The sequence below is a fragment of the Populus euphratica genome, unplaced genomic scaffold (assembly GCF_000495115.2).
Source record: "Populus euphratica unplaced genomic scaffold, PopEup_1.0 scaffold331.1, whole genome shotgun sequence".
NCBI classification, from domain to species: domain Eukaryota; kingdom Viridiplantae; phylum Streptophyta; class Magnoliopsida; order Malpighiales; family Salicaceae; genus Populus; species Populus euphratica.
Window position 1 is genome coordinate 62,470 of NW_011500221.1, and position 23,343 is coordinate 85,812.

At 30.7% G+C, this 23,343-nt stretch overlaps 2 protein-coding genes across 2 annotated transcripts; both read left to right on the forward strand.

Annotated features, from left to right (window-relative positions):
• Window positions 1-5,620: 5,620 nt before the first annotated feature.
• On the forward strand, window positions 5,621-6,709 carry LOC105112282 (50S ribosomal protein L17, chloroplastic-like). Its single transcript, XM_011007927.1, has 2 exons — window positions 5,621-6,007; window positions 6,156-6,709. Exons 1-2 carry the CDS (start codon window positions 5,725-5,727, stop codon window positions 6,563-6,565), a joined length of 693 nt encoding a protein of 230 aa, XP_011006229.1. The 5' UTR covers window positions 5,621-5,724; the 3' UTR covers window positions 6,566-6,709.
• Window positions 6,710-20,818: 14,109 nt separating this feature from the next.
• On the forward strand, window positions 20,819-21,992 carry LOC105112283 (protein LURP-one-related 8-like). The gene is made up of 2 exons (XM_011007928.1): window positions 20,819-21,235; window positions 21,362-21,992. The coding sequence occupies exons 1-2, from the start codon at window positions 20,957-20,959 to the stop codon at window positions 21,728-21,730; spliced, it is 648 nt and encodes a 215-aa protein (XP_011006230.1). The 5' UTR covers window positions 20,819-20,956; the 3' UTR covers window positions 21,731-21,992.
• The last annotated feature ends 1,351 nt before the right edge of the window (window positions 21,993-23,343 follow it).

Genomic DNA, 23,343 nt, shown 5'->3' on the forward strand with positions numbered 1-23,343 from the left:
CAAAGTGATTGATAACTTGTATTAGATGCTTGGTAAACTAAGTTGACTTGTGGCTAATACTTGTAAAATGTTCCCTTTGATAGAAGTTAAGATTATCTAATGTTTAAATAAATATCTTTTTAGATAAAGAAAATATAATAATATTATATAAAGATGCTCTCTCTCTCTCTCTTTATATATATATATATATATATATATATATTGGAGAATAAAAATTGTGAACATTTGTTCTGAATGTATCATGGTGTATTTATAGGTCATGCGTTTTGTTTTTTTATGGAGAAAAGAGGCTAAAGTGTAATTTTCATCTTTATGATATTTTGAGTTGTATTGTTAGTTATATTCTACTCATTTTATTCAACTAAAAGATAAAGACATAATAAGCTATGATAGATTTAATCTTATTCAGGGCTAGGTTTGTTTAACACTAGACCAAGCATACCTCTATTAAGATATATTTAGTGTTGGCACGTGCCAGCCTAACAAACCTGAAAATTAAAAAAAAATTATACCTGTATATTTTTTTGATCTAATATATATATATATATATATATATATATTGATAAAATCTTGATGAATGATCATATTTGTTGGATTAAAAATGATGGACAAAGTCTAGAATAGTAGTAATAACAAATTTCACTAGGAGTGCATAAAATGACATAAGGACCATGCTGACACGACCAAAAAATTGATGTCTTTTGTCAAGTGTAAAAGTGTCAAAGTAATAAATAACTCAGTAAGATTGGAGTCAAACCATAGAGAGGTTAACTATATAAATTACAAATAATAATAATAATAATAAGTTAAAAAGGACTTTGAGATGTAATATTAATGTGAGAATTAAATAATGATAAAAACAAATGTCAAGGTTAGAGAATCCACTAATGGTATTTTAAATAAATGTAATATAAACTCTTTTTATTACTCAATTGGAAACCATATACAAAGGAGGTTCTAATCGAATGATTTGTCATTAATAGCTCATTATAAATTGTTAACATAATCATATTAATTATCTTATTTAAGTAACACCAAACTTTTAAATATTATCAAGAATTCATGATGATAACTTATGTTAACAACAAATCAAGTTTCTTTTATAGCATAAATGTAGGTTATATCATACAGTTAGCTATTAAAGTGTCAGGTTATCACGACCCGAATCTCGGATTCATGACTGACACATAGGCAAGGTTCCCCTTCAAGGTTTCATACCTATGCGAACCCAAACTTACATACAAACTTATCTTTTAATAAGTCAATCAGAGTTCAACACAGCAGTAACAACAAACTAATTTTATAATATAACTTAATTGTCTTAATACAAGAGTTTTGAAGCACTGACTAAACATAAAGAAAGGTACAAATTACAATCAAAAGAACAGGTTCTGAAGGTCCAACAAAAGTGACTTGCTATCAAGCTATAAGCCTGAAAAGGATAAATAATGAGAAGGTGAGTCCAACAACTCAGTGAGTAGATAACGGTCAATATACACACACGGGGTAATACAGTAATGAGAAATATATATACAAGTATGGCTTTAGGTTCTTATAGAAATGTTTCTCAAATAGGTCATAACAAGAATATCATATGGTAAAACTCGTCAGAAAATCAAAATGCAATGAGCATGAGGCTCCGTACTGTGGGATGATCAGTCCACACAGGTTGGTGACTCCCTCGACCAACTAGGGTTCATATATGATGTGCACAAAGACTAACACTACCCTGTTAGCATGGGTATTCTAACTGACATACCATAGGTTCATAATCATAATCAAACAGACATATTCATATCTCAAGGCTCAACTTATGACATCAATTAAATGAGGAGTTATCAATTCAGAAGTCAATTCAAAATATTTACGGTTTCATATCAAGAATTCGAATTCAACAAATGATCATGCTTATAATAACAGGGATAATAGTCAACATATATATTATCAAGAAGCATGATCCAATTCATATTAACAAATCAAATATTTATAATATTTCTAGTGCATATAGAAAATTATCCACTCACCTAACTTGAAAGCAAACAGAAATCAAAAGCAGACACCAAAGAAAATCCTACTGACGTCCTGCCGGTAGAATATCAGGATTATCTGAATTCAAAAGAAACATATTCAAGAATGACTCAAAAAAACATATAACTTATTTAATACACTTAACTAAGGGTCTATTCCATAACCTTATATGTTTTTAGATTAAACTAGTTATTTTTCTAAAAACCTAAAAATTAACGGTTTTTCCAAAATCTAATCCATAATAAAACAAATAATAAAATTGATAATAATTCACTAAATAACCCTAAATTATTCATCAAAAAAATATGAAAAATCTAACATCACAGCCAGGGACTAATATGGAATTTATCACATTTTTAGGGCCAAATTGTAATTTTCATCTAATTAGAGGACCAAAGTAAACATATCCTAAATCCATGACTATAGTGGAATTATGTTCATAATTCATCCTCATTTCTGTCCAGAACCTCTAATTATGCTCCAGGGATCATTCTGGAATTTTTCCAAATTTTTTAGGGTCAAATTATAATTTTTGTCAAATGGAGGACCAAACTAAAATTTATCATAAATCCATGAATATACTGAAATTCTGACCATAATTAATCTTTAATTATGTCCAGAATATCTCATTATACTCCAGTGACCATTCTAGAATTTTTTCAAAGTTTGGGGACTAAATTGTAATTTTCCAAAATTGAGGGACCAAACCAAATTTTGTCTTCTTCAATCTCCAATCCAGAATTTTAACAGAAAACCTACTGTCCTCCCCAAATTTCTAACACAAATTCACAATTCAAACAAAACCATAACTCAAAATCATCATTTTCATCTACAATCTCTCAAATTCAACTTAACAATCAATTAACCACAACAATCAACCCCTAACATTCAATTTAATTCATCAATTAAACCCACAACACAAACTTCATAACCCTAATATTTATCAAAACCAAAATTAAAGCTTATTTAACACATATTTATACATAATCTTACCTTTTACGGTTTCATATCAAGAATTCGAATTCAACAAATGATCATGCTTATAATAACAGGGATAATAGTCAACATATATATTATCAAGAAGCATGATCCAATTCATATTAACAAATCAAATATTTATAATATTTCTAGTGCATATAGAAAATTATCCACTCACCTAACTTGAAAGCAAACAGAAATCAAAAGCAGACACCAAAGAAAATCCTACTGACGTCCTGCCGGTAGAATATCAGGATTATCTGAATTCAAAGGAAACATATTCAAGAATGACTCAAAAAAACATATAACTTATTTAATACACTTAACTAAGGGTCTATTCCATAACCTTATATGTTTTTAGATTAAACTAGTTATTTTTCTAAAAACCTAAAAATTAACGGTTTTTCCAAAATCTAATCCATAATAAAACAAATAATAAAATTGATAATAATTCACTAAATAAACCTAAATTATTCATCAAAAAAATATGAAAAATCTAACATCACAGCCAGGGACTAATATGGAATTTATCACATTTTTAGGGCCAAATTGTAATTTTCATCTAATTAGAGGACCAAAGTAAACATATCCTAAATCCATGACTATAGTGGAATTATGTTCATAATTCATCCTCATTTCTGTCCAGAACCTCTAATTATGCTCCAGGGATCATTCTGGAATTTTTTCAAATTTTTTAGGGTCAAATTATAATTTTTGTCAAATGGAGGACCAAACTAAAATTTATCATAAATCCATGAATATACTGAAATTCTGACCATAATTAATCTTTAATTATGTCCAGAATATCTCATTATACTCCAGTGACCATTCTAGAATTTTTTCAAAGTTTGGGGACTAAATTGTAATTTTCCAAAATTGAGGGACCAAACCAAATTTTGTCTTCTTCAACCTCCAATCCAGAATTTTAACAGAAAACCTACATAACAAATTATTAAGGATATAAGTATTGAAGTCTATATTGAGTTTATATTATACTTATCTTAACACCATTAGTAAAACCTTTTCACATTGATATAATAAACTTAGCTAAATATAATAAAAAAGAAAAACATAAATAAACAATATAAAAACATAAATATAGTAAAGAAAATGAAAAACATAAATAAAAAATTAAGAAAAATATAACATGAAATAAAACTTAAACATTACAAAAATATAAAGAAAGAAATAAAGAGCATGATCTTAATTTAAAAACCAAGATGCTTAAATGCATGACAAATACCTCATTTTATAGGTCAATATTTGAAACTATTAATTTGTTGACTAATTGTTGAGTAGATGACGACATCTTAACTTGATGACAATACTTATATTCTTGTCTGAACAAAACTTCATTGCTAATATCAGAATTTGAATAGATTGTCTTTATAGAAATTCTAAAAAATTGTCTTAGCTTTCCAAAAAAATAAATCGATGTATGTGAACCTCTAGAATTCGAGATATGGGTTGAACACTAAACAATGTCTAGGCTACAGGACAGATTCAGACTTCTTCGTTGTTGCTACAATTTAAACTTAAAAATAACCTTTTTGAATTTTGCACTCTTCATGAAAGTTTTAAGCCTCTGTTATGATCTAATAACAGAATAGTATTCCAGTTTGGACTAAATCAACATCTCTTTTCTAATCATAACCCCTTCTTTATCTTCTCAATTTCAGTAATTAAACTCATTAATTAATCATTTGATTGATATGATAGATCTACATTTAAGATGAATATTTACCATAAATTAAAGACATCTTATATGATTAAATATGTAATTTTAAAACATGTCATAATTAAGGAGTTATTGATATTTCAAATATAAAATAATGATATAAAAACCTTGATAAAAATATATTTTTAAATATTAATCACATGTCAATGGACTTTGTTACTATAAAAGTAAAACGATTGGAAAATGGAATTTGTTTGAAAAATGGAATTGTTTGAACATATGCCTTGATTTATATATTGCCTGTTGATACTTGAAATTTAAAATCAAAGACACTAATTTGGATCGTTAAACTTGACAATAAAGAAGTGTAAATTCAATAAATTTTTATTTTTTATTAAAAAAAAAAGAGAAAAGTAGCATGGACAAAACACAAGGACAGGTGATAATTGTAATTTTTTTAAAAGTCACAATTAGAAAGAAATGTTTTAAATAAATAGTTAAAACGAGATCCTATAAGTTCAAAAAATAAAAAAGAAATTGAGATTTCAAAATTACACACACCAAAACTATAATAAAAATTCAATAGTATCATAGATATTTTTATTTCTTAGGCCTCATTTGATATTAAATACAAATTAAAAATATATTTGAAAGTTTGGTGTCAATTATATCTTTTATTTATAAATGTTTTAAAATAATAATTTTTTTTATTTTTTATAAAATTATTTTTAACATCATGATCTGAAAATATAAAAAAAATTATGAATTTAAAGTAAAAAAATAAAAAAAAATTAAATTTATTAAAAAATATTTTTTCTTAAAATCAATTCACTATTTTTTTTCCCTGAATCTAGTGTAGTAAATCACACAATACAGAAGAAAATCCCAGCCCAGCCCAGACCAGCCCAAAGATTTGGAGGGAGTAAAATCCTTGTCTTCTCATTTCATCCGCTCTCGCATCTGATCCAATCCTTCCTTCCTTGAAAACCTTAAGAGACAAGTCCAGCCGAACAGTGGTAGTAGAAGAAGTGGCATTATCAATGGCAGTGGCAGTGGCAGTGGCAGTGGCAGTGGACGCTTCTCCTAGCACTAGCAGTCATAGATGGAACATGGCTTCTCTCAGGTCTTACCTTCCTTCTCCTCCTTATTCTTCTTCTTCTTCAACGAGTGCCGCAGCCACTATTCGACTCCCATCATCATCTGGTCGCCAATGCTTCCACAAAAGCATCAGCTTCTCTTCGCCTCGCCGCCAACAACGGCAACAACCAATCCTTACTCGTTCTTTCACCGTTCTTAACCCTCTTCTCTCCCTTTGTTTCTCCGGTAATTTCTCTACTATTCTTTCAATTACCTATTTGTAATGCTGCTACTACCTGTTTGATTACAAATATAGGGTTTAGGGAAAATTTTGTTGCCATAAGGTCATGCCGTTTCAGATTACCATTCTGACTGTTGTGTGTTCTACTTACAGACAATGTCACCTGTGGGCATGTCTTCCCTGACGTTGATAATGGTTCTCGCTTTTTTGCCATGAGGCATGGCAAGCGGGTTCCCAAGCTCAATCGCCCACCAGACCAGCGTCGAGCACTTCTCAGATGCCTCACCACTCAGCTCCTTAAGCATGGTCGCATCAAGACCACCAGAGCACGTGCCAGTGCCGTGAGGAAGTATGTTGACAAGATGATCACTTTGGCTAAGGATGGGTCACTCCATAAAAGGAGACAGGCCCTGGGCTTCATCTATGAAAAGCAGATTGTCCATGCCTTATTTGCGGAGGTACCAGACAGGTACGGGGAACGAAATGGTGGATATACCAGAATAATTAGAACTTTACCGAGACGAGGGGATAACGCACCCATGGCCTATATTGAACTTGTCTAGGTGTTTTCTTTTACTCAGCTTATTCTTGCATTCTATTTTGATATTACTGTTTGCTGAACCATATGCTTGTATTGATATTTACCAGTTTTGAGATAGAGCTGTGTGCAATGAAATTGGGGCATCATGATCTATCTGTTTACTTAATTTGGGACATGTTCTATAGGTATTGAGTCGATGCTGCTGAGTTATTGTAGCTTAAACTTGCATTTTTCCTTTTGGATATGTTATACTGATTGGTCTGAATACTACCGCAGCAACATGTTCAAAAGAACCTATCATGACTCAAATCCATATATTCTCAAATTGCAGGATGTATACGTTACACGTTTCTATCCCTTTTCTTCTCTTCCTTGAGTGGAGACAATCTCTTGTGCTTTGGATGATGGTCCTGTCTCTCGATCTGTTGGTTTCCTTACTATTTGTGTAATGATAGTACCAATCCATACACAAGAACCTGGTCTTCAGCTAATTCTTTGGTTTTTGAGATGAGTTTTTTAGAAAGTAGCATGTTAAAAGGATGGACAGTTTGATCTTCACCCTTATTAACAGACTTCAAGATGAAAACAAACTAGGAAAAGTAAGAAATCAATGTCATAAACCTAGCTTTGGAGTATATTATTTTGTAGTGCAGCTTCTGTACAGAAATGTAGCACTCCATCCTGCTAATCAACTTTAAACTTGGAAGACTGGCAACAAATCCCCTTCCACTTACCTCTTTTTTTACATCACTGCTTCTACCTTTCCTTTTACTTGGATTTTCGTGAACATCTTAGCTTTAAATTCTCTGAATTTGAGCTTTTGTCAGATTTCCTTGTCTTCATTCTCTGGCAATTGTTCTCTACAGTGGAACTTGCAATTCGATTCAACTTCACAAATTGAGCCACTGTAATATTGTTGCACAGTTATAATTCATTTTGGGGTCTTCTATGGTTACATTCTGCATTTTCACATCACTACTGGTCTCTAATTTCGACAGTCCTTTGATTTTCTTTTCCTCTTATTAACCATCTTTTTGCACCACTCTCCTCCTTCAGCATTTTCATATAAGTGTAATTTCACATTCTATTTCTTGATCATGTACCTGCCTGCCTGTACAGACTTTTGTTATTATCCTATATACCATCAAATTGTACTCAAAGGACCCTTTGTTTTGAACCCCCCCAAAAAGGAAGGATCTTACTGTCCCAACTAATTTTGTCTATCACTGTCCTCAGCTTGTGCTTCCTTAAAACTTCTAAAATGATGCTTTTCTGGAATGTGTCGATTATTATCATTTTACTCATCTATCCTGACATTCTTAGTTCTTCATTTGGCCAGTGAATATTAGAATCATTTTGTGTTTGAAGTCTTTCTCCACCTGGTCCTGCACCATTTCTCCGCCTGTGGTCGCTTGAATCATTATTGATTTTAGGCTCTTCTGTGTTTCTGAATTTTTTTCATAACTATAAATTTCTTATTTTGTCAGTGCCCATTCGGCACCACCTTTTTGCACCGCTCTCCTCCTTAGGCATTTCCATATAATTGTTATTTTAAGTTCGTACTCTATTTTTTTATTTTTTTTTATCTCATGTCAGTAGGTGCTTAGATACTTCTGTAACTATCCCATGTAATTCCGCACCAACTGGATTATACTCGAGGGATCCTCTGTATTTGTTAATTTGATGTTCTTTTTTTTTTTTTTTTCCTAATGAAATACCTGATTTTGTCAGCTAGTTTCCTCTATCACCGATCTCAACATGTACTGCTTTAAAACTTCTTAAAGGGTGCATCTTTTAGAATTTTTCAGTCGTTATCATTTTACTCGTCATCTCCTATATTCTTAGTTTTTTCATTTGACCTGTGGTCATTTGAATCATATGCTCTGTTCCAAGGCTTTCTACACCTGTGTCCCAAAATATATGCCTAGGTTGTGCACCTGGTTTGCCTGTCGTTACTTAACTTGCAATTCTTGCTTGCTATTAACTCCTAGCAAACATTGCTTAGCATTTTTCATCTTCCATACGTGGTAAACATTTTAAAACCTGTGAGTGATGTGTGTCAATCTGCATGACTGTTTATCATGTACAAACCATTGCCTTAGATGAGCTTTACTTGGCATAGAGTGAAAAGGAAAAGAAAGAAATGATATGACTACAGGCTTTCATTAAGATTAGAAGAGATTAAAAACAAAATGTCAACAAAGGTTTAGCGAAATCCAAACCGTTAGGAACTTAGAGTGTAGCTTAATGATGTGCATGTAAAGATTCTTTTGATGTCTGAGCCGTGAAAACTCCTCCATCTAAGCTTTTTGGCGCACTTTTCTTATGCTTTAGACATTTGGTCTCAGAATGTCTTTACATCTGGTACTTAGCTTTCTATTCTTTTACTTGTTCAGTTGCATGTTTTTTTAATTAATTTGGTTAATCATAGGATTTATTAGATATCGGATTCCCCATGGTTTCTCTATCCCCCAATGCCAACAGGAGAGTCTTTGATTTGTCATGTTGCTAGTGAATGCCTTTTGCATGGTGATATGGTATGGGAAACTTTGATGCGGGGGAAAAAAAAAACACTAATGAAAACTAAAAGAAAAGAAAGAAAGAAGTAAGCAAAGAATTAAAAGTAGAGAAAAAAAAAAGCTCGCAAAAAGAGAAAATTCAGATAAGAAATAGTATGTTATTTTATCAATTCATCAAAAGAAAAAAAAATGATATAAATAATAAACTCTAACTAAATCAAATAATTGTGATTATATTTCACTAAATAAAATATCAATAAATAATTAAATTAAACCCAACAAATAAAATTTTAACTAAAAAATTAAATAAATTAAACCAAAACATAAGTTAAAGCTTAATTTTTCAATAGTTTGGACAGTTTTTTATCGTCTATAATCACACGTGTTTAAAAAGTGTCTTGGGTTTGGTGTTTTCACAAACTTTCTTGAAATTTGAGAAACTCAACTTTGTTGATTGTAGTTCAAGGAGACTCCAATAATGCTCTTAACGATTACGATCAAGCTATTATGATGTCTCTCTGATAATTCAAGTATAATTTGAATCTAGTTGTATAGCTCATATATTAAGATTCATTAAAGTTCATCATTCCTAGTAAAAACTTGTATATTCAAAGTAGCATTCATTTGCAACATTTTGAATGGTGTAAGATTATTCACTTGAAATTTATGATTGGTTTTTAAAGAATATTGTTCATGGCTAATCTATATCACAAAATAATCTTCAACATTAAGTACATCATGATATTTATATATATCAGCTTGAAATTCGTATTGTTTATTACTTGCTTGAATTTATTTTATGATCTCAACATGTAAATTATAAACTCTACATGTAAAAGGCTCAATTGAATCATATATTTTAAATAGAGGAGACATGGAAAGAAATCTTCAAGTTTTAAGCTTTCTAGGTTCATAACTATGAACACTATATGATTTAGAATGTGAAGTGAAACAAACATTATTTGAAGTCTTAATAGATATAATTTAAACATGACCTACTAAATTAGGATTATCTTCGTTTTCTTCATCAAATGCCAAGGATAAAAGATTAGAGAGCTCAATATGTTGTTTTAAACCTATGATATGTTGAACATTAAGCATGGAAGGCAGAAAATCAGGTAGTTTAAGAGGACTAATATCATGAGACTTGTCTAATACCATATTTACCTTTTTAGGCAATTCCATTATAGTTTTCTAAAATTTCTTCCTCTACCACCAAACAAAAAATATTATATTCTTTATTAACCTCTTTTTCAGACCGATTTGGATTAATAGTGTTAAGCTCATTTTCTTGCATATTCTCTTTATCTAGGTCACCAAAGTTTTTAGTATTGAGTTCATACACTTACACACAGTAATTATAAATCTCAATTACTATAAAAATTAAATAAAATGATAATATAGTCAAGAGTGACTGACCATTAGGGAAAAGAAAGAGAGGGAATGTTTTTGCCAAATTTCTTTAATTTTTCTTTAAAAATCTCAAGCAAACACTTGAAACAAAAGATAAAAAAAGGGTTAGAAAGAGATTTAGCTAGGAAAGTGAAGGAAAAACTATGAAAATGGTTGCTTCAAAGAAAATGGTTTGGAGAAGAAAAGGAAGGGAGAGAGAAGGAAAGGGAAAAACTTGTTTTCTTGCCATTTTCTTCCTAAGAAATTGTGGTTAAGAGGTGAGGAATCTTAATCAAAGCTTAATTTAAAGTTTTAGTATGTATTTTATTGGATTATGTATTGTTTAGCATTATAAAAAATTGAATTAGAGGAATTAATTGTTTTAATGACTAGTTTAATGCTTGAAACATGTTTATTAAACAATGGGTAAAGTATCAATTTAAGGCAAAATCAAGAAAAATCTTGCCTCTTTTATTAGCCATAGGTTCAGTCAAGTAGTCATGATAGGAGGGAGAGAATAGTTTTTTAAATTGGCATATAAATTGTATTGTAGGTTGTTCTAGTACCTAACGATGACAAATTAATGCAGAAAATTAAAGGAAAATGAAAAGGAACTCATTGTTCCTTTTATGGCATATTTCCATCATATTAGGCCATAAAAGGAGAGGGAGGAAAATTATTTAAAATGCGTGTGAAATGAAAATGTGACTTGAAGTTAAATTATGTTAAGTAGATATTGAATTACCAAAAAAAAAAGGAATGAAAATTGGAAAGTGTAACCTAGGGAATTCTGTGTAAAGGTTCAAAGATTTTGAAAAATGAAAAATAATTAATAAAGATAAAACTATCCTATGTTGGTAGAGGATACCATTAATATTGACATTACCTAAACTTAATTAGTCGTTTCCGGAATTAGAAGATTAATGATAGGAATGAGAGTCATTGATGTTAGCATTCTTTGAACTTGATTAGTCATTTTTAGAATTGATAGACTAATAATATCAATAATAGTCGTTGATATCGTCATTAACTGAATTTGATTAGTCGTTCTCGAAGAATGAAAGACTAATTATATCAATGATAGTCATTGATATTAGCATTAATTGAACTTGATTAGTTATTTCTGTAAATGAAAAACTAATGATACAATGATAGTCATTGATATCAGCATGAGCTAAATTTAATTACACTATTAGAAAATTGATAAATACAAATAAAAATACTTTTTTTCTATTGGTAAATTTTAGAGGGATTTTATTGACAAAACAATTTTCTCGATATATATTGAGGGAATTACAATGGAAAAAAAATTAAAACAAAGCAAAAAAAATGATGATTTACCAATAGAATTACTAATGAAATTTATTCTATCGGTAAATTTATTGGTAAATTGTGAATACTGTTCATTATGTCAATTACAAATAGAATCACCAATAAAATTTTCTGTCGATATTTTCCAGAGAGCTCTAGAACTGTTCACTTTCCAATTGCACTATTAATTGTTGTTCTTTACGAATAAAATCACTGACTGATTGAAAAATCATCAGTGTTATTTGAAGTTTTTCTGAAAAAATTCAATTAATTTAAATTTTTTGTTTAAATATTACAGACAGAATCACCAACAGATTAAAAAATATCGGTGATTGTTGGAGATTTCTGAAATTTTTTTATGAAATTAAAAATTAAAATTAAATATTATAGACATAATAATTAAAAAAAAATTAATATTTAATTATCCATTAGTAAAACCATCGCTAATGCACTACAATAAAAAGCATGAATCTCCTAATTTCACAAGAGATAGACTTATTTCTTATTATTCTTTTACTTCTTTTCTTCTTCTTCTTCTTCTTCTCTATATTTAAAAAACATCAATATCTATTTCTTTCTCTTCTCTTCTTACCCCATCTCCTTCTCTTCTCCTCCATGCTCGGATATTTCTTCTTCTTCTTTCTTCTTTTATCCTCTTAGTTTTTTTAATTAATATGTTTTATGGAATTATTTTTTCTCTACTTAGCTTCACTTGCAACTACATTTATGTAAGATTTTTTTTCATGATTTTTTTCACTACATTTGTTTTTTATTTTATTTTTAATTGTTTTTGTTCTTAATAATTGTATAAATGTTGTTGTGAGATTTTTTTCATGTAAGATCAATTCTTTGTTGATTTATTTATAGGATTTTTAAATTTTTAGCAATTGCAACTTCATTTCTTTCGTATGAATTTTTTTAGTTGACTTTATTTTTCATTTTATTTATTTGTTGCAAATTTGTTTGAGTTGATTTTCTTATTCTTTTTTCCAAGCATTTTGAGTATATATTATAGAGTGTTGATTTATGTTGATTTAACTGTTTTATAATTTTATAAAATAGATTTTTTTAAAATATTTTTAAATAATTATTGACTGAATTAACGATGGAATTTTCAAGGGATATACCTACAAAATGGTAGGTATTTTTTTATGCTTCTCTTCTATCAGTAAATTTGTCAGTAATAATTGTTTTTATTACCAATGGATTTATCGACGAACAAAAAATTACCGATGAAAGATTCACCGACGGAGCATTTTCATCGGAGATTTCATTGATAAATTAATTACCGATGAAATATGTGTCTTGCACCGATGAAAAAATTTCATCGGTGAAATTGTTAAATGTTGTAGTGTTAATCGTTTCTAGAATGGAAAACTAATGATATCAATGATAATCATTGGTATCAACATGTTCTAATTGAATCATGTTTCAAATAATGATTAGAAATATCAATTTAGAATTGATATTAGCCTTGCTTAGTAAGCCTAAGTCATTTATTGATTTATGATATTGTGATGATTGATGTAATTGTTAGAAATAAGAATGAACATGAAATACAAAGGAATTTATTTATAATCTTAAATGTTTTTAACTACTCATTTGATTATTTCCTAGATGTTGTATTAAATATTGCTTTTTGTTTCAAGATAATTACAATCACATCGAAAGTAGATTCACTTTAGATCTTTTAATTATATATACTAAGCATAATATTAGCATTTTGAATTTTGAATTGTAATATTATTTTGTTTTAGCATGTAAACATAAATGATTATCTTTTGTTGTTGTAGTTACTTAAACTAAATATTCTCTAATATCTATACAGGATGGATTTTATATTGAATTCTTAAGGATTGAAATTATTGCATTATATAACCTTATTTGATGTTGCTTGAATAGATATAAATGATTACAAAACATTGATTCATGTGGTTTATGATCCAAGAAAGATGGATTAAGGATTTAGTTTGTGTATGGATTTGAAATAGGTTTAAGTTGATAACTTAAGTCTTTTCGTTATAAAGAAAATTTTGCTAAAATTTTGGTAGAACCATAATTTTTAAATTGAGATTTAAAAAGGGTATTACAAGGATCTTGACATTTTATCCCTTACTCATTATAAGTAACTCATAATCTTGCACTATAAGTCTAACCTCTTTTCTAAAATCATCTTTCAAACATTTACAAAAACTATATAAAGTCATGACTTCATTTTCTTTTCTGGCACATCTCATCAGATAAACATCAAATAATGTTAGATACTCATTGACATATTTGTTCCCATACCTTATATTGTTTTATTGGTCTAATAATTTATTCCTATAAGACTGAGGAAAATACTTCTCCTGTAGTTTTTGTTTTATTTTGGTTCAATTAGTTATGAGAAGTTTACCTCTTTTCTCTAAATAATCCCTAACATCTCCCTAATAAAATTGAGTTTCACCAATGGAAATCATCTTAGAAAATCTAACTCTCATATTATTAAACAAGTTGTGTCACTAAAAAAATTGATCTATATCACGAATCTATATATAAAAAATCCATGAGTCATGATGATTGTAAAAAATAGGGGCTTTTATTTTGTTAAGGCTCATGACTAACTCATCAAGGTCATCATGTTTAGAGTAACCTAAATGATAGTCAAATCGATGACTCTCATAGTGAACTTGTCTATAATGGTTATTCATGTAATATTTATTGTTCTTCAGATGCCTTATTTAAGAATTCTCTTGGGGTTCAATTCTTTTAAATATATTAATCATCTAGGTATACAGTTCCCCTTAAATAACTTTATGAGTATCACTAAGGATCGCGTCTACGATAAGTGTAGACTTAAACTTGGATACTAGATGATCTAGACACAAATACATGTAACACCAACTTAAAAATGAAATTGAGATCATGTACAAAAATAAAGTTAGTTTTATGTATTTTTTTATTTTTTTAAATGTAGAGATTAATCACGAACAAAAATCACTAGAAAAATTTTAAACATGCAATGTTAGACACTTGAATATAAGTGAATAATCAAATAAATTTTGTAAATCTTTACTAGTTTTGATAAGCTCTATAGTTATTAAAAAGAATTAATGAAAAAAATGAATGACGATATATAAAATGAGCAAATAATATAATGCAAAATGAGAACAAAAGAATACTATAAATTATAAATTGAATAACAAGTATATTGTAAGAAAAAAATAAAAAATAAACTTCAATAAATCAAATCAAATCAAATTTGAGTAATTTACTAACCAAATTACTTAATATTAACGATAGACTACATGGAATATGTGAGGTATCATTGATGTTATAAAGCTATCACCGTGATGTCTCTAATAATGTCACTTTATTGCTTTCACTTATTCTTTTTTTATTTATTTATTATTTTCTAACTATTTTTTAATCAAGACAGAAAAATTGCAAATAAAAGTTACAAAGAAAGACATTGTGGAATTGGACAGAAGGTGAAAAGAAAAAAAATAAATAAAGAAGAGATTCCTATTTGTATTTTTTAAAAAAATATTTTTGAAAAAATTTAAAATTTTTTTTATTTAAAATTAATAATTTTTTTTTAAAATTATTTTAAATATATTAATATTAAAAATCATTTTTTTTTAAAAAAATATTTTTTTAACATTTTTAAATAAAAAATACTTTTAAAAATAACTCCATCCATCCTCCAAACATGCACATAATAATGATGCGGTTGAAACCATCTAAGTGGTGGCTAAGTGGTAAAGACTTGGGATTAAGGGGTTTGCTCCCTCTGTGGTCTCAGGTTCGAATCCTTGGTTGCTTATATGATGGCCACTGGAGGCTTACATGGTCGTTAACTTTAGGACCCGTGGAATTAGTCGTGGTGCGCGCAAGCTAACCCGGACACCCACATTAATCTAAAAAAATAATAATAATGCGGTTGGTGTCCGATTGCTGGTTGTTGAACATGACTCTTTGTTTATTATTATTATTATTATTATTATTAGTGGTTGGTGTCCGATTGCTGGTTGTTGAACATGACTCTTTGTTTATTATTATTATTATTATTATTATTATTATTATTATTTTCACAAAAACAAATTGCTCCACCGCTTTTATTTCGCCTCCCACTTGTTAGCATCAAGAACAAAAAACGCTTAAAACATACCCCATCAATGTCTCTCTTTCAAGACGTGAGTATCAAAGAAATCAGCCCCTTGCATTTATTTCTCTGCAAGACAAATTGATGTCTCTGTACTTTTTCTCTAATGGTACTCTTGTTATTGCGTGTCTGGCCAAAGATTTTAGGTGGGCAAGTGGGTCGGCTAGAGGTGGTTGATCCACTGGTGTGGGGTGGCAGAAACCATGGTGGATAGCTGGCGCCGGAGAGGATGGATGATGGCTAGGGTTTGGGGGAAAATTAATAAACATGAGTGTGTTTAGCTGAGTGTGATTTTTTTTTCCAGCTATGGATTGCAAATAAAAAGATTAATTTCTTTTTAAGTGTTGATCATGATTCTATATAATTTCTAGGGTTTAGAAAGTGTGTGGATTGAATTTTAAAAATTTTCGCAATCACTGAGAGATTGATTAATTGAAAGAATAATTAAATGCTTGTGTCATGATATCAAAGCTGATGCAGAACCATAAAAACAAAATCTAAAAGCAAAGAAAGAAGGAAGGAAGCCAATAATTGAGAGTAGGGAAAGAAAAACTAGGAAGAAGAGACAATTCAAATGAGAAATAATATATTATTTTATTGATTAATCTAAATTGTCTAATATTTTAAAAAATGTTATATAAATATCAAAATCTTAAATAGAGAAAATAATTAAGCTTATATCTGCTGGATAAAATATTCCACAATAATTAAATCAAGCACAACAAATAAAATTTAATTTATAAAATCTTAACTAAAAATTCAAATAAATTAAACAAAAAAATATAAGTTACAACTTAACCATTTAAGTTATTTTCCAATTATTATTTATGATGATACAAGGTGCATAAATAAATAGTATTTCAGGTCAGTGTGCCCCCAAACTTCCATCCTACTGGCTGTCGTAATCCATGCTTCTTTAATTTTTCCTTAAAGATACGATGTTGGTAATTTCTCCTCCAAGGAGTCAAACATGCATGCTAGCTTTCATCCAGTTTTGAAATCTTCCTTTTCCCGATTGACTTGATCAGTAACAACTATTGCTGGTCATATGACAACATATACATGCATGTGTGGAAGATGTATATATACCCCTGTATGTTTCATGGGCATGGTTCGAATGCTGGTTGTGGTTGTGATATAATTATTCGGTTGTAGCTAGGAACTTGAAGCGCATGGAAAATGAGGAAGGATGTCCTCCCTCCGCGTAAAATCTTGTCATGGTGTATATATAGACAGGGGCGGAACATTTGCACCCGATCGACTGAGAAGTATACACTAGGACCTCGAAAAAGACTAGTCTAAATTAAGCGCGTATCTTTCAGGGTTTTTTTAGAATCTTCATCGTGCATTCTGCTTGTTTTATTGCAGCTGTTGGAATTGCGTCCCTGTATTTCCTCACAACTTTGGAATAGGATGGGAATCAAGAGATCAATATCAGCTTAATTTCGGTGGGTTAGTTGGTTGGTGGAAAACTGAGGAGATCAGCCAGCAAAAAAGTAGTCGGAGTACTAGCTAGCTAGTTGGGACGTCGGTGTGATTTTTTTATGTGCAGTGCATCCATTGGTGCCGGGGGGGCATCAAGAAAGAAAGTAGATGTCGAAGAATCATCTTACAGGTGTCAAAGTTAACGCGGTCCTTGAGCATCAATGAAAAAAAGATTTCACGGCAGCTTGGTCCTTCAACAACAAGGAAATAAATCTGAATGTTGTGAACCATCGAGATCCCGTCATATATGTTGTTTCGCAGCTGATCGTTGAAAGCATTAATTATGCCATGCTCTTATTGTCAGAAGTTGGTGAACGTCGCCACCGCAAGGATGCGTGTCAACATGTATTTACCTCTTGGGTTAATTAGGGTTTAGTTAGAAAAGTAGGAATGGCATGCATGGGGTGATTGGTAGGGGAGAGAGAGAGAATAGAAAAGTAGATGGGAATCCTAGATAGGAAGAGGAGATAAAAAGAAAGGCGTTGCTTATTTGATTATGAAATGGTAGCCATAATTAATTAAGAATCTCTTCATCTCTCTACACAGTGTGGTGTCTGTCACTGGTGGCTGGCTGGGGTGCTAATATTATATAATTACCACGTGTACATCTCTGATCAGGAATGCAATGGTGGAATCAATGGTCCTCCTTCCTTCCCACTAAAACGAAAGCTCGTGTTTATTATTGTTAATAATAATGGACGTTCTCTAAAGCTTTGATGCCCATCACCATCGAAGCATAGGCCATGAGCAGCGCGTCTTCTCCTCTTTCCTCCATTTTCATTGCATCGAGGACCCTTTTTCTTCCTTGCTTTTTAGATGGCCATCAAAGTCAGGGACAGCCCCTGTTCCTCAGTACCCAGGAGCTGCAAATAAAGTATGAACTGATTGATATTCTGAGTGCAGGAGGCCATCTGAATATAAGAAATATTATGCTTTTTAGCTTGATTTGACATGTATCTCGTCATGGCCCTCACACTCTCTCGCACTGTATTAATTGTTGTTGGTTGAACAGTGCCACCCTCGCTCTTGGCTTTTCTGTCATTGAGTTTTTGACTCCTTTTTTCTTCCATTGATGGCTATGATTTGGCCGCACCTTCTCAGCCTTGAGCATGTGAATTGGAATCAAAGTCAGCTGAGATAGATCCTCTAATATTTGATGGGTCACTTGACTACGCCTCTTGTCGATTTTCAACTGCAGCATTGATAATAAATAATATCATGAAGCCACCCACACACATATTCTTTTCAACAAAGACAAGCTTCCAAAATACCTCTAAAAAATAAATTATAAATTTTTTAAATAAAATATTTTTTTTCTAGAATATCTCTTTATAGTATTATTATATTTTTTCTTAAAATATCATTAACTTAACTACTAAAGATTCTCTAAACTAATCAATATATTTCAAGTAATAGCCACTTGCTATCTTAATCTAAAAAAATAAATTAAAATTTTAAAACCAAGAAATTAACTGTCTATCAAAGACATGAATATTGACATGAAACTAGTTAGGACAGGATAAGAGAGAGATTAAAAAGGAAAATGAGAAACATTTTGGACTTTAGTAGCAACTCCTGTAACTTTCAGAATAATTTCCTCTCAATGCGACAGACAATGTATGATCATTTAGAATGTAAAACTCCAATTAAGTTGGAGAGATCGTCAAGTTTGAATGAATTACCCCATCACATACATATATTTAATCGGTAGAGTTTTTTAATGCTATCAGTTCTATCTAATTGGACCCCGATAAATGTAGAAATCAAATAAATAAATAAAAAGCAGAAGGTCAGAGGTGGTGCTCATAGAAAATGGCTGGGGGGGGTGACGACGTCGCACAAACCGCCCCGTTTTTTAATGCTATCAGTTCTATCTAATTGGACCCCGATAAATGTAGAAATCAAATAAATAAATAAAAAGCAGAAGGTCAGAGGTGGTGCTCATAGAAAATGGCTGGGGGGGTTGACGACGTCGCACAAACCGCCCCAGCCAACGCCAAGGGGATAACAAGTATCATGATTGTGATGTAGATTTTTTATTATTATCATCATCACAAAGGAGAGCTTGATTCGATTGTACATGTCAAACACGCCATAACAGGTGTTCGTGTCCCTCCTCCCACCGCTAATCAGTCTTCTCCCACCGCTAATTAGTCCTCAGCCACAAGTTCCCTGTATAATATAGCAATATTTGTATTTGTTTGCTTGCTAATTAATAAAGGTTTTATATATAATTAATTGGCTTAGAAGCAAGGACTGCAATAATTAAATAAGGAAATCTTATCATTGTTGTTGATCTGCATTTAGTTAGTGATTTCCATCAAATTCCATTAATTATATTTTATTTCGAAGAGGTAAATAGCTTTGTAGTAATCGCCTGTGCTAATAATAATCCAGTCTAAGTAATAAAAAACAGAGAGAGACATTGAGGGGTGTGGTGTGGTGCAATAGTTATTTAAATGGGTAATTGTGATTATTTTTTAAAATATTTTTATTTAAAAATATATTAAAATAATATTTTTTTATTTTTTAAAATTATTTTTAATATTAATACATTAAAATAATATAAAAATATTAAATAAAATATTAATTTTAAATAAAAATTAAAAATTAAAAAAATATTGTTTAACCGCATTCCAAACACTTTTTAGGAGGTGTGTCTCTTATCGTCCGTTTATTTATCTTTAATTTTTATATTTATGATGCAAAAAACACAATAAAATATTTGATAACACATTAAATAACATTTTATATTGAAGGACCTATTAAAAAATTAAATTTAAAACACAATTTTTATGAAGTGGTTTTTACATGTTTTTTTAACTAAGTTTCATAAAATGTTATTTGTTTTTGCATTTTAAAAGTACTTTTAAAAAAAATTAATATTTTTATTTATTTTAAATTAATATTTTTTTATGTTTTTAAATCAATTAGATACGTGGATATTAAAAATAATTTTTTTTAAATAAAAAATTATTATAATATATTTTCAAATAAAAACTATTTTAAAAAATAATTATAATTATATTTTCAAACACAATTAACTAAATATTTTATATATATTTTGTTGCTATGTATAAAACTCAATTATAATTTTTATCATATATATATATATATATATATATATATATAAAAAAAACCCCACCTAACCATAACTTTTTCAAAGTTTATTTTTTAAAACACACAAGTACAAAAACTCAAAAACAAATACAATCTAAATTAGTCCGTGTCAACGCATCCTCTGTTTTTTTTCCTTCTCCTTTTTTGAATTCTTGATTTGTCTGGACCGCCCATAGATAGCCGCAGGAATATTAGCCACACTCCATCCATTAGCCTTTCACCCCATTACCCCCATTGGCTAAACCTGCTGCTGCTGCTGCCGCTGTGTGTGTGTATATATATATATATGTTGGTGAGTGTTGAACCATTCACAGCTCAAATTAAGAAGAGAAACTACAGCCCCCGGCCCCTTCTGATCTCCTCTTCCTATCATCTCCTGATCCATCTCCTTTGCCGGGCAGTTAGCTAGCAAGGTTAATTTTGTCCCTGGATAAGTACTGGAATGATAAAGGTATACCCCAACGTCGCTCCCACCACTACTAATAAGAAGCAGCAGCTGTTCAATCCCAAGCCCGCTAATAACGCCTTGGATGTAGATCATGCGGTTGTCCTAACCGTGTGGAAGAAGTCTTTGCTGTTCAATTGCCATGGCTTCACGGTCTATGACGGCAGGGGCAACCTTGTGTTTAGGGTTGACAACTACATGGCCACTTCCGGTAATAATGGTGAGATCGTTCTCATGGATGCTGCTGGCAAGCCTCTCCTCACCATCCGTCGCAAGGTATACATGTAAAATAATAATAATAATAATCTCATTTAGTTGTAAATTTCTATACTTATTTTGATTACTTACTAGACAAATATTAATGGTCTTACTAATTTATATCTATATGTAATTAATTTGCAGAGGTTGAGCCTTGGAGATAACTGGCTAGTGTATGAAGGGGAAACAACCACCAACCCCCGGTTTTTGGTGAAGAAGCATGTTAACATCCTCAACACAAAGTGTTTGGCTCACGTTAGTCCGGCCTCAGGCAGTAATAAGAACGTTGTGTACGAGATAGAGGGATCGTATGCACAAAGATGTTGTGCCGTATACGATGAGAAGAAGAGAAGAGTGGCTGAGATCAAGCAGAAAGAGTCGGTGGGTGGGGTGGCTTTTGGTGTTGACGTCTTCCGCCTCATTGTTGGGCCAGAAATGGGAACCTCTGTGGCCATGGCCCTGGTCATCCTCCTCGACCAGATGTTTGGCTCAACGAGACGATTCTCTACCTAAGCACTAGCTATGACACTTGCCACAAACATGGAATCAAAGGCCAGGGTATATTAATTTATAGTACAGCACATAATTAATCTGGAAAGAATGGATGATAATCCCATTCTGATTTTGAATTTTGATCTGCTAGCTTTATCCAGCCTGAACACTGTGGGAACTGGAAAGTTAATTGTAACACCACCATCACCATCTCGTCCCCGAGGGCCTTTACCTTCTTGGATACGACTTTTTTACTTGCAAACCCCCACCTTTTCTTCTTTAATTCTTCTTCTTCTTGTTTTTAAGACCTTTTTACATGCAAATCCCCACCTTTTCTTCTTTAGTTCTTCTTCTTCTTGTTTTCTTTTTTTTTTTTACTGGCAATCAGAGCTAGCTTGGTTTTTTCCTTTTAAATAAAAAACCAAAGCTCCATGTGGGAGATATATCATGTATATACGCATGTATTTCAATAGAAAAAACCAAACCACAATAGTTTGATGTCTCATCTCTTCTTCTTCTTCTTTTTTGTGGGGCCAATGTTGCAGGATAAGTGGGGTGATGGTGATCTGCTATGATTTATTTTCCTTGTAATGATAGTTTTCCTTAATGGGAAATAAAAGTGTACATGAGAACAACCAAATAAAAACGAGTTATTGCATTTTCAAAAATCAGATTTGTGTGTTATGTACCAACTATGTCGTTGTTTTGATGCTTGACGTTGGGGCAAACTCTAAATTTGATACGTGATTAACCATCTACCTGTGATTTGTGAAGATCGATTGCCTTCTGATCTTATTCTATTCTCAGAATAACATGCTGTGTTTTCTCTTCTTTTTTTTCCATAAGACATTACGGAGCCTGCGTTAATGCTATAGCATGGATTTTACATCGATCTTTCAACCCGCATGCAGCTTCGCATAGGATACCTCATTCTTGTCTTCTCAGAATAGGAAGTGATGGTGTTTTCAGAAGATAATTTTGCCATATCGATCTGATGCATGGGGAATCCAACTTGATATGGTTCCAATTTATGATTTGATGAACTAGCACTTTTGAGATTTTAAAGCTCATATATATATATATATATGCTCATTAGAGCATGGCATCCGACGCCCCATGATCACTCCCTGCAAACTAATATATGTAAAGTGCTGAATGGTATAAATAAATATCTTACGCTGTTTGTTACTTTTATCAATGAATTCAATAATGGATGCCTTTCAGACTCTTTTATCTTTTAGCTTAATTTATCCTTAAGCTAGCGTTGTGAGCATGCATGCATGGCACGTTTTGACCCTACCATAGGTTTCTCTGTTTTTTTATTTATTTAAAAAAACCAGTTTATTTTCAACAAATTCTACCTCACTGTGTATGATGTTTTTACTAAACTCAACTTTAGCCATTAATTTTTAATTTAATTTTATGAGGTTTAAAATATAAAATTAAAATATCATAATTTTATTTTAATGAAAAATATAATTTATCAGTTTGTATGAAAATTACAAATTACAATGTGATTTTATTATTTTATTCTTATATTTAAGATAATTTTTACCTTTAAAATAATTCTTATCTTCAAGATAATGATAATTATCTGTTTTTGAATTCAATTTTAATTTGAACATAAAAATTAT